Source organism: Diabrotica virgifera, chromosome 10, assembly GCF_917563875.1.
Source record: "Diabrotica virgifera virgifera chromosome 10, PGI_DIABVI_V3a".
Classification (NCBI taxonomy): domain Eukaryota; kingdom Metazoa; phylum Arthropoda; class Insecta; order Coleoptera; family Chrysomelidae; genus Diabrotica; species Diabrotica virgifera.
The window spans coordinates 129680660-129693168 of NC_065452.1; the positions used below are offsets into that span (position 1 = coordinate 129680660).

Genomic DNA, 12509 nt, shown 5'->3' on the forward strand with positions numbered 1-12509 from the left:
TCTTCCAAATTACCGCAAGGAAGCCAAAAAAAATTGTGCCCAAATAAAACATATAAAGAAATAAGAAAGAGAAAAATTCAATTTGACGAGGGGGCCGATAATGAACTAAACTTTTCAGCTAGTGATGAGATGAAAATCCACACATTTTATATTATAATCGACATTGATAAGAGACCTGAATAGACGTCTGGAATCTTATCGACTTATTTATCAACGTTTTCGTGTTATTAACAGATTTGCCAAAATTAGGCAATGAAGAAATTATTAAAGAAGCTGAAAATCCGATAAAAAATAAAGACGACCAAAATACATCATTCATGCATGAATGCATTCGGAATGCATTTGGATACCACAATAAAATCACCAATGTAAAGAGAGTTAGTGCAGTCACTGAAGGTGGATATGAGCTATTACCTCCGATTTCGTTGAACCTCCATCGATTTGCATGAAAATTGGTGAGTGGTTAGAGTGGATATCTCAAGGAACAAAGGTAACACGGTGTCGACTTGCGCTTTTACCCGGGGTGGATGCCGCCCCTTCTCGGGAGTGAAAATTATTTTATTAAAAATATCCCCAGAATTCTAAGCAAAATTTGTTACATAAAGTTATTAGAATAAATCAAAACTTTTTGAGTTATTAAAGATCAAAGATTTTAATTTTTTGTGAGAAAAATGCATGTTTTTAACCGATTTTTCATAAATATCTCAAAAACTATAAGATTTTACAAAAAGGTTATTACTACCAAAATTGAATCTAATAAAAAATGAAATAAACTCCTTACTGAAAAGACCTTTTAATGTTAACTAAAAGTGAGTTACAGTCGGAAAAATGAAAGAATACCCATTAACGATCACATCAATCACTTATTTTGTATTTTCTGTCTTTTTCTATAAATAACAAACGTTTGTTATAGAAAAAGATAGCAAATACAAAATAAGTGATTGATGTGATCTTTCATGGGTATTCTTTCATTTTTCCGACTTTATATGTAATTGAATGTATATTTTTTTTCGGCGAGTATCCATATCTATGTAAGTATTCAAGCTTAAATAACGGGAAAATGATGCATTTTATAACATAACCTTATTAAACATTAATTTGTCAAAGTACTTAGAAATATCTATCAAATGAGCCCCCGAACAAGTTGATAGCATTAAAATTTATGCACCAAATATTTTTCAAAATTTATCTTTTAAAAATTTTTCCAAAAAAGTTATTGTTTTTTTAAAATAACTCCGTTAATTTTTACGATATCACGTTTGCCTTAACACCATTTGAAAGTTAATTTTATTGACTAATAAACCACGTTGAAATTAATCTTTTAAACCCCTTAATTTTTTAAAGATAAAAGATTAAATGGCCCCGGTTACATGGTTCTCCGTTCTCGCAGCAAAATTTAAGCTTTAAACGTTTCTATCTCGGTTATTTTTTACGCTATAGTTATATACCCTAAAGTTTTATATAGTTATATAAAGTTAAAATATTTGATACAGAGAAAACTAAAATATGGTTATACATATATCACTTTTTACGTAAATTGAGTATTTTTGGAGTTATTATCAAAAGAAAATGAAAATTACGATAATTTTAAAAATTATGATTTTTTTAAATTACATCTTTTTTTTAATATGCATTCTAAACCAGTCAAAATTGTTGAAATCATTATTGCTAATATAAAGAAATTCTTCTAAAAATTACTATAAATTTTAATTTTTGTGGAAATGGCGTATGTTTTATTTTTCTCTTTTTCCTATAAAGTTCTAAAGGGTTCTCTTGTTTTCATCATAACTTACTTAATAATTATGATGATATTAACTTCTACTGGAGCGAATTTGATAGGTACTCCGAAGTACTTTGACAAGTGTTTAATAAGTAGGTATATTTTATAAAATGCATATTTTCCCGTTATTTAATCTTGAATACTTAGATTTGAGTACTCGTCGAAAAAAATATACATTAAATTAACCATAACTCACTTTGAATTAACATTAGTTTAGTTCTTTAATCAAGGAGTGTAGGTATTCAGCTTTTTATTATGTATCTTCAATTTTGATAATAATAACTTTTTTGTAAAAGCTTATAGATAATATATTAAGTTCTACGTGGAAAACAGCTTTAAAATATGAATTTTTTTACGAAAAAATAAAATATTTGATCTTTAATAACTCAAAAACTATTGATTTATATTAATAACTTTATATAACAAATTTTGCTTAGAATTTGTCTCTCTATCGATTGATATGAATATAATTTTTATCCTCGAGAAGGGGTGGCATTCACACCACGGTAAAAGCGCAAGTTGGCATCATGTCACCTTTGTTCCTTGAAGTATCCTCTAACTACTCACCAATTTTCATGAAAATTGATGGAGGTTCAACGATATCAGAGGTGAAAACCTTCAGTGACTGCACTAAATGGATTGAATGATATTTTCCCTAATTTTGACATTGCTTTGCACATTTACTTGTGCATCCCAGGTGCCAACTTGTCCGCTGAAAGGTCATTTTCGAAAATGTCAACAGTTAAAAATAATTTCTCATCAAGTATGACGCAAGAAAATACAATTTGTCGATTTTATCAAGAAAAAAATTTTTTTTTGAAAAGTCTTTTTTGAAAAGATGTCTGATGTGATCGAACTGGAATGACAATTTTTTCTGTTATAGGTATATACACATCGTAGTTTAAATCCATTTTTAGTGTTTTTGCAAATCTCTGCAATTTTTTTCGCAAAAATGGTACATGGTTGAAGGGCGGCTACTAGAGAATTGCCTAGGGCGTCAATTGACCTAAACGCGGCCCTGGCTGTGGGTGTACAGAAGATTTCTGAAAATATCGTGGACAGAACACGTCACAAAGAGGTTCTGAGAAAGATGAATAAAGAAATGGAAATCTTAAATATGATCAAAACAATAAAATTCGAATATCTCGTACATGTTACACGAGGAGAGAAATACAACTTGCTTCAATAATTGATTATGCAGGGAAAGATTCAAGGGAAAAAGGTGGCTGCGCAAGCGCAACCTGAGTGAAAGGTACGGATGTAGGTACATCAAATGAACGTTGTAGAGCAGCCGTCTCTAAAGTCCGAATAGCTATGATGATTGCCGCCCTCCGTCGCAGAGATGGCACTTGATGAAGAAAAAACCATCTCAGTCTTTATGCAATAAATTTTACTACATCTTCCCCTTAGTTTATACTTCTTTATTATTTCCTGGTTCATCAGTCTTCGTAATTATTCTTTTCCATATTCTATAAAAATCAGCTGTTAGGTAACGAGTGTTCAAAGAAAAGAAACCAGACTGATCAAACCAGTGGCGCACCCAGGAGGGGGTTTGGGGGGTTAAAACCCCTCCCAGGGCATGCAGAAAATATATATAGAATAGTAGGAAAATGTAACTTGTCTTTCACAAACAAAACAAAAAAAATTTGGTGCCCAAGCCACCCCCTCCCCCCTACCCCAGAGGAAAATTCTGCGCCACTGGATCCAACAACGATGACTACGCGAAAAAAGTGTTCAAAATTGCGACATGGAATTTATGCGATTTCTACACAGGCCAGAAGTTATTAAAATAAGTCAATACTTTTAAAGTTATTAAAGATCAAAAATTTTAATTATTCGTGAAAAAAATGCATGTTTTGAAGCGGTTTTTCGTAAATCACTGAAAAACTGTAAGTTTTTACAAAAAAGTTAATAGTAGTTTGATTCGTGTAGCTTATATTCTAAGAATAAACTGTTAAATCACGCGCCTTTCGATTATAGAGCTAAAACCCCTTCGCAAGAAAACCATCCCATATTCCCGGCTTAAGAGAGAGTTGTAATTTAAATTAATTATTTGGCTACTAGATATCGTTTAATAATTTATGAGCTCGCAAAATATACGTATCTCAATTATTGAACTGCCAGTTTCTTTCTATAGTGCAGTCACTGAAGGTAAAAATCAACTATGACCTTCAATTTCGGTAAATCTCCATTCATTTTCACGAAAATTGGTGAGCGGATTTTGATGCTATCAACTTTTTCTGGAGCTCATTTTTGATAGGTATTTCTAAGTACTTTGACAAGTATTTAGTACCTAAGTGTTATAAAATGCATCTCTTTCCCGTTATTTAAGCTTGAATCCTTAGATTTGAACAGTCGCAGAAAAAAATATACATTTAATTACCAATAACTTACTTTAAATTAACATTAAAGGGTTTTTCAAGTAAGCAATTTATTATATTTTTTATTAGCTTCAATTTTAGTGATGAAAACATTATGATAAAAACTTACAGTTTTTGAGTTATTTATGAAAAATCGCTTTAAAGCATGCATTTTCTTTCACAAAAATTAAAATATTTGATTTTTAATAACTCAAAAAGTATTGATTTATTAATAACATTATAAGTATAACAAATTTTGCTTACAATTTGTCCCTCTCTCGATTTGTGGGGTTATTTTTAATAAAGTAATTTTCACCCCCGAGAAGGGGTGACATATACCCCAGGCTAAAACCGCAAGTTGTTATTGTCAATTCGTGAAAATGAATGGAGATTTACCGAAATCGAAGGCAATAGTTGATTTTTACCTTCAGTGACTGCACTATAGAAAGAAAATGGCAATTCAATATTTGAAATGCGTATATTTTGCGAGCTCATAAATTATTAAACGATATGTAGTCGCCAAATAATTAATTTAAATTATTTTAAGTACAACTCTCGCTTAAGCCGGGAATATGGGATGGTTTTCTTGCGAAGGGGTTGTAGCTCTATAATCGAAAGGCGCGTGATTTAACAGTTTATTCTTAGAATATAAGCTATACGAATTAAACTACTATTACCTTTTTTGTAAAAACTTACAGTTTTTCAGTGATTTACGAAAAACCGCTTCAAAACATGCGTTTTTTTTCACGAATTATTAAAATCTTTGATCTTTAATAACTTAAAAAGTATTGACTTATTTTAATAACTTTATATAATAAATTTTGCTTTTAATTTATTCTTTTATCGATTTGTGCAGTTATTTTTTATAAAATAATTTTCACCCCCGAGAAGGGGCGGTATCCACCCTCAGGGTAAAGGCGCAAGGTGGTACCATGTCACCTTTGTTTCTTGATGTATCCTCTAACCACTGACCAATTTTCGTGAAAATCGATGAAGGTTCACCGAAATTGAAGGTAATCGTTGATTTTTACCTTCAGTGACTGCACTATACAAAATAAATTGCAATTTACTGATCTAAATGCGCGTAATTTGAAAGCTTATAAATTATTAAATGATATGTAGTCGCCAAATAATTAATTCAATGCATTTTAAGTACAACTTTTCTTAAACCGGGAAGATAGGGTGGTTTTCTTGCGAAGGGGTTGTAGCTCAATAATCGAAATGAACGTGATTTAATAGATTATTCTTAGAGTATATAAGCTGTAGGAATTATATCCGCAATACGATATATTTTAAGTTTTCTCAGCATTTTTCTCTTAAGTTAAATCAATTAAAGGGTTGTTTGGGGGTGAAGGGGATGAGCTCAAAAATCGAAACTATATAATTTCAAGAGCTCATAAATAGCTCGTAATTCTGCCGCAAAAACCGATTCAATATTCCTATTTTTAAGTAGGGGGGGGGGCTGACTCAGCCCCCCCACTAAAGTATTAAATTCCTGCTCAGTGGAACGAGCTCAAAATTTTTAGTTTGCGGAATATGAAAGCTCATAAATAGCTCATAAATCAGGGCTATTTGTTTTTTAATTTTTGCAAGTGGGGGGCAGCTCAACACGGGTGGCAAAATGGGGTACTTAAGGTTTAAATTGGTATTTAAAAAAAATCTGTAACTTTTAAGGTCTTAAAATAACACAAATTTTATCGTAGTAACTATTTATTAATAAGTAGGTATAATTTAAATTTAAAAAAAGCCAAAGTTTTTTTTATTACATATATGAAAAAACAGAAACTCATGTAAATTGCCCCATTATGCCCGTCGTATAGGGTAAAATGGGGTACCAAATTGAAACTAAGAAAAGCCTATTGACAAAATTCGCATACAAGTACTACTTCATCATCCTCATCTTCTACACCTGCACATGAATTTTTAGCCCATTTAAGGCAACTGGGTCAGCTTATCTATCCTTCTGTGGAATAAAAGTTTCCGCAGAACCAGTCAGTGTCAATTATCTTCGCCTTCTGAATCTGACTCTACTTTTTTAGTTTTATTCAATTGCGATTTATTACTCGTCTGTGATTTGGTTTGATCATCGGCTATCTTACTTGGTATGTTAAAAGGGTAAAGACTACCAATAGGTAGGGTAAAATGGGGTAAATACCATATGTTAAAAGGGTAAAGACTACCTGACTACCAATAGGTATGGTAAAAAGGGTACCCCATTTTACCCTACCTATTGGTACCCCATTTTGCCCAAAGAGCAGATTTTGAGATTATGACCTGTTTAAATTATTAAGTACAAGTTCTTATTTTTTAACATAATGACAAACGAATACTCTAGAACACATTCACTGTTAGTTGGAAGTAATGATATTAAATAATAAATTGTTAAAGTAATACCGTTGATTGAAATATCAATCAACGGTAATACTAACGATGGATTATTATTTTTCGGCCGATATTATAACTTGGTTAAAGTCGGGTCCATCGATATTTCGCCCGTCGGCAAATTCAAAGAGATAATATTTGTATGTTATGAAATTGGAGTAAACCGATGTCCCTTTATCTAGGCACATGCCGGTATTTTTACAACCCGGTTACTCATCGTAAATCAATCAGTTTAGCACTTAAAAATTTATACTTTGGGGATTAGTACAGTTAAAATTGTTAGACAATTATACTATTAAGCAATATAATTGAAACTTTTTTCTACTTTGAAGGACAAAAAAGCGAGTTCATTAGCAGAACGCAATTCAAAATTATTCTGCAAATTACATTTGATACAATATTTGATTAAAATATCTCATTTTTGATGGTAAAAAATATATTAAATACATATATTAATTTGTCTGGACTAAAGATGGTAAAAGATGGTCTGGAGTTATATTTTTGTTTGAATTTGCCGACGGGCGATAGATAGATGGTGTCAACTTTAACTAAAAACGCACATTACTCTTCACAACAATCGACTAACAGTTAATTATATCTGCTTTATGACAGAAGGTGTAAACAGGCGTCTATAATATAATTTCATTAACGTCGTATAGATGGAGCGAGTGATAGGGGGAAAAAACCCCCTATTGAAAAAAAGGGGGTACCCCGTTTTAGGCAGCTACCCCGTTTTGCCCGCGTTTCCCCTACATAGATATTGTTTTAACGAGTGGTATGTTATTCGGGCTTAATTAATTCTATTTTCCACATCTTCATCTATTTTTTCTTTATTATTGAGTATAGGGGAACTGCGGGTATTACCGCCCAGCGGCAAATACCGCCCACTCTATAAAATATCTTAAATATAGAGAAATAGTAACTTTGGCAACATCGAAATGACGCCACGATACTACTGAGAGAACCGTGCAACAAGGTCGCCGGCCATAAGCATATTTAGTTGTTTCAGAGAAGTCAACGTGTTTTGTGTGGTGCCACTATAATTTTTAGGAGCTCGAAAATAATTTGTGAGTAACTTATTTTTATACTTAATTTATTGATTTTTTTATTAATTAGTAACCGGTCCTCTTATATATATGAATCGAAACAGTTTCTTTCAATATTTTGAGAAATAACGATTAACAATTGTTTTGTTTGAAATATGGCGATGGCGGGTAATTTCGCCCAACTTGGGCGGCATTACCCTCCAGTGGGCGGTATTATACATTGATTTATACATTTTTAATTTAGGATAAAGAATGCCAAAGACAATGATGAATTCGCGGAAAAAGGCAACATGGAGCGCAGAACAGCTTCAGGAAGCTATAAATGCAGTTAGAAGCGGAAAGGGGAAAAGGCAAAGTGCAAGAGAGTTTGGTAATATATGATCTTTATTTTTTAATCCATTTTCTAATGTTCTTTTTTCAGGTATCCCATATTCTACATTAAAAGATAGGTTAAATACAAACACTGCTTGTGCAGCACAACTAGGTCGTCATCCTATATTTTCCACTGAACAAGAAAAGCGAGTGGCTGATCGCTGCATCTATTTGGCAAAGATGTTCTATGGTCTAACGGCCACTGATTTACGAAAAATCGTCTACGAGTTTGCGGTTAAAAATAATATCAAACACTGCTTCAACGATGACAAAAAAATGGCCGGTAAAGACTGGCTTCAAGCTTTCTTAAAACGGCATCCAAATCTTAGTTTGAGGAAACCCGAGACAACCAGTTTAGGGAGAATTTCGGGTTTTAATGTTGAAAGTGTAGGCCTTTTTTTCAAAAATTTAAATATAGTTTTAACAAAATATAACTTTCAAGCCTGCCGCATATTTAATGTTGACGAGACAGGCATTACCACGGTGCAGGTTCCATCCAAAATTGTAGCTCCAAAAGGTGTCAAACAACTGGGAAAAGCTGTAAGTTGGGAGAGAGGTCGAAATATAACTCTGTGCTGCTCAGTAAGTGCATCAGGGATATATACAGGGTGGTTCACCTTATTCGCCTCGGTCTCTGTACGAAAAACCACTTGATATTTTAAAAAAATTTCTTCACAAAAATATACAGGGCCTTTAATACTACAACCTAAAAATAATGTGAATTATACAGGGTGCTCCAAAAAAGAGTGGTATATCAAAGTTATATTTTTTCTTATGGAATGCACTATATCTGATGACATTACTGAATTGACCTTAAAAAATAAGCTATACTTTTATAAGGGTTCCCTATACCTAAATACAGGGTGTTTTGATTTATTTCGATTTTTATGAAAATGTAAGGTTTTAGAAAAAAATAAATATCTACGAATCTAAGAATCAGTAACAAATTCCTTCTTGGATCTTAATAATAGACTATTTAGCATACTTAAACAGATGCTTGCTGCAACAATATTTCTTACAGGGTGGTCAAAATATGAGATTGTTATATTAACAAATTCAAGCTGTAATAACTTACTTATTTTAAATAGAATACCCTGTATCTTACTAGTCTATCGCGTAGAAAATTTACTTAGCTTTCAATTTATATTAGGGTTTCCTATACCTATCTTTTACAGGGTGGTCAAAATATTAGATTGTTCTATTAACAAATTCAAGCTGTAATAACTTACTTATTTTAAATGGAACACCCTGTATCTTACTAATCTATCGCGTATAAAATTTACTTTGCTTTCAATTCTTATTAGGGTTACCTATGCCTATCTCCCTTCATTTTTGAAATATTTAAAGATTTCCTAATTTGTAAGCTTTAAAAATTAGAATTAAGTACCTATGTCGTGGTGATGTACAACACATCACCAACACCGGCAATATACTTAAATATCTTAGTCAAGATACTTTCGTTAATAAATAAAATTCATATTTTTATCATTTAATCACAGAGTGTTCTTATTTTAAATGGCATACTCGATATTCTATTCTTTATAATGGAAGATATTTAAAATCTCTTCAATTCCATGTAAACATTCTCAATGCACATGTTATTCTGTAAATGTTAATTCCCATGTTATTCTGTAAATACCCATTTTTACATATTTTTGTACAATAGGCTCGTTTTCGTCATAGTAGCCATTGCATTTAATTGTCTGTAATTGCGATTCAAAGATTCAAACAAAAAGTGGTGTTCTTAAATTTATTTAATAACCATTGGTTTAAGATATGGAAAATACTTATACGGAATGAAATATAATTTAAGTATCTTCCAGAATACGGCATCTAATATAGGGTATGCAGTTTAATATAAACATATTATTCAATGTCACATGTAGGCCAAAATCAACTAAAATAATACAACACTCTGTGTAATTACATGATAACAATGAAATTATTTTATTATTGACAGTATCATGTCTAAGTATATTGCCGGTGTTGGTGATGTGTTGTACATAATATGTAACCACGACATATTTACTTAATTCTATTTTTTAAAGCTTGCAAATTAGGAAATCTTTAAATATTTAACAAATGAAGGGAGATAGGTATAGGGAACCCTAATAAGAATTGAAAGCTAAATAAATTGTCTACGCGATAGGCTGGTAAGATACAGGGTGTTCCATTTAAATTAAGTAAGTTATTACAGCTTGAATTTGTTAATAGAACAATCTAATATTTTGACCACCCTGTAAAAAGATAGGTGTAGGAAACCCTAATATAAATTGAAAGATAAGTATATTTTCTACGCGATAGACTAGTAAGATACAGGGTGTTCCATTTAAATTAAGTAAGTTATTACAGCTTGAATTTGTTAATAGAACAATCTCATATTTTGACCACCCTGTAAGAAATTTTGTTGCAGTAAGCATCTGTTTAAGTATGCTAAATAGTCTATTATTAAGATCCAAGAAGGAATTTGTTACTGATTCTTAGATTCGTAGATATTTATTTTTTTCTAAAACCTTACATTTTCATAAAAATCGAAATAAATCAAAACACCCTGTATTTAGGTATAGGGAACTCTTATAAAAGTATAGCTTATTTTTTAAGGTCAATTCAGTAATGCCATCAGATATAGGGCATTCCATAAGAAAAAATATAACTTTGATATACCACTCTTTTTTGGAGCACCCTATATAATCCACATTATTTTTAGATTGTAGTATTAATGGCCCTGTATATTACTGTGAAGAAATTTTTTTAAAATATCAAGTGGTTTTCCGTACAGACACCGAGGCGAATAAGATGAAACACCCTGTATACCTCCGATGTTTATTTATCCTAGAATCCGAATGTCGGAACAGCTTAAACGCAATGGACCGGTAGGTGCCATATATGAATGCTCGGCCAAAGGCTGGATGACTGTAGAATTATTCTTGATTTGGCTTAAACATTTTAATAAACACGCATCTACTTCGAACGACAACCCAGCATTGCTGTTGCTAGATAATCACAGCAGTCATTGTTCTTTAGCTGCTTATGAATTTTGCCGTGAAAATGGGATCATTATGTTATCGTTTCCGCCCCACACGTCCAATAAGCTACAGCCACTAGATTTGACATTTTTTGGGCCGCTAAAATCTGCCTATTCAAATGAATGTTCACAAAAAAATAACACCATTTGATGTATCTGAAATTTTGAATCGAGCATTCGTTCGTGTAGCTACCATGGAAAAAGCTCAAAAAGGCTTTGAAATAAGCGGTATTGTTCCATATAGACCAAATATTTTCACGGACGAAGATTTTTTGCCTTCTACCCTTTCTAATATTCCCGCTGTTGAACTACAACTTCCTGAAACTGAACTTACTCCCTGTACCTCTGAAACAAATCGAGTGCCTTCAAAAGATGCAGTCTTGGAAACAAATGAACCTAATGTTATTCCAAGTACATCAAAAGCCAACGAAGCTCATGCAGATGTCACTCCTTCAACATCAAAATCAGGAATTACAAATGAAAGACAAGGAGATATATCGATTGAAGAAATGACACCGTTGTGTGTCATAACTGAAAATAAATTAAAAAAGAGGGGTAGAAAATTGGGCATTTCAAAGATTTTGACGGCAACTCCAGAAAAAATAGAACTGGAGCAAAAAGAAAATAGAAAAATACAAAAGAAAGAAAAGCAAAAACTTTCAAAAAATGTAAAACACGTTAATAAAAAAATTAAACGTGTTACGAGGAAAGTCTTCGATGATAGTTCTTCAAGCGGTTCATCCCTACACGATGAAATGGAGATTTGCAATGACCACAGTTCCGATGATCCCAGCAGCGACGTATAAGAAGAGTGCATCTATTGTGGCGAATATGGAAAATCGGAAATGTGGTACAGATGCGGAGTTTGCCATAAATGGGCGCATAAAGAATGTAGTGGTTACGATAATCACAAAAGTTTTATATGCGATTATTGCAAATAGAGTGTAGTTTGAAATGTTTTTTTACTTAAGTATTTTTTTGAATGTTTTTTTATATAAAAAATATATATATGTTGTTTGTGCGTAAATAATTATTTTGTGTTTGATTTTTATACAATGTAAACCCTGGGCGGTATTATACCATCAGTGGGCGCTATTACCCGCATAGTCTGATAATTCCGCCCAAGTGTAGGTTTGTGAAAATAAATGTCATACTCCGCAAAATAAAATAAATGAATACTTTAAGGCTTAAATAATTAGAAGTAGATAAAATGACTGTATTTTGACAGTTGACATTTTTTATCAAGACCTGTAGTTTTTGAATAATTCAGTAAATTGCTTAAGTGGGCGGCAATACCCGCACTTCCCCTACTTCCTATATTGGTATTAATTAAATTATATTTAGGGACCTGAAAATTGTGTAGTGCCTCGGGCCTAATTTGATGTGCTCTGAATTATTTATTATTCCAGTATGTATAATATGTACCACCAAACAAACTGTCCACCGAACATTCATAATTTCAGATAACAGAAACGCATGGAGATCGTTCAATTTCGTGGACATCCGCTACCTCCTCTGTAATAATACTTTGGACACGCCCACAA

The 12509-nt window shown here is 32.2% G+C and overlaps 1 protein-coding gene across 1 annotated transcript; it reads left to right on the forward strand.

The window, feature by feature from the left end:
- The first annotated feature begins 7374 nt into the window (after nucleotides 1–7374).
- On the forward strand, nucleotides 7375–11771 carry LOC126893149 (uncharacterized). The gene is made up of 4 exons (XM_050663101.1): nucleotides 7375–7589; nucleotides 7813–7938; nucleotides 7990–8548; nucleotides 11672–11771. The coding sequence occupies exons 2-4, from the start codon at nucleotides 7821–7823 to the stop codon at nucleotides 11769–11771; spliced, it is 777 nt and encodes a 258-aa protein (XP_050519058.1). The 5' UTR covers nucleotides 7375–7589; nucleotides 7813–7820.
- The last annotated feature ends 738 nt before the right edge of the window (nucleotides 11772–12509 follow it).

Bases quoted from the DNA above. Each gene is read 5' to 3' on its own strand.
- LOC126893149 (XM_050663101.1), top strand. From the start codon at position 7,821: ATGCCAAAGACAATGATGAATTCGCGGAAAAAGGCAACATGGAGCGCA. The intron at 7,939-7,989 runs GTAATATATGAT...TTCTTTTTTCAG, and splicing joins GCAAAGTGCAAGAGAGTTTG to GTATCCCATATTCTACATTA. The intron at 8,549-11,671 runs GTGGTTCACCTT...ACGTGTTACGAG, and splicing joins GCATCAGGGATATATACAGG to GAAAGTCTTCGATGATAGTT.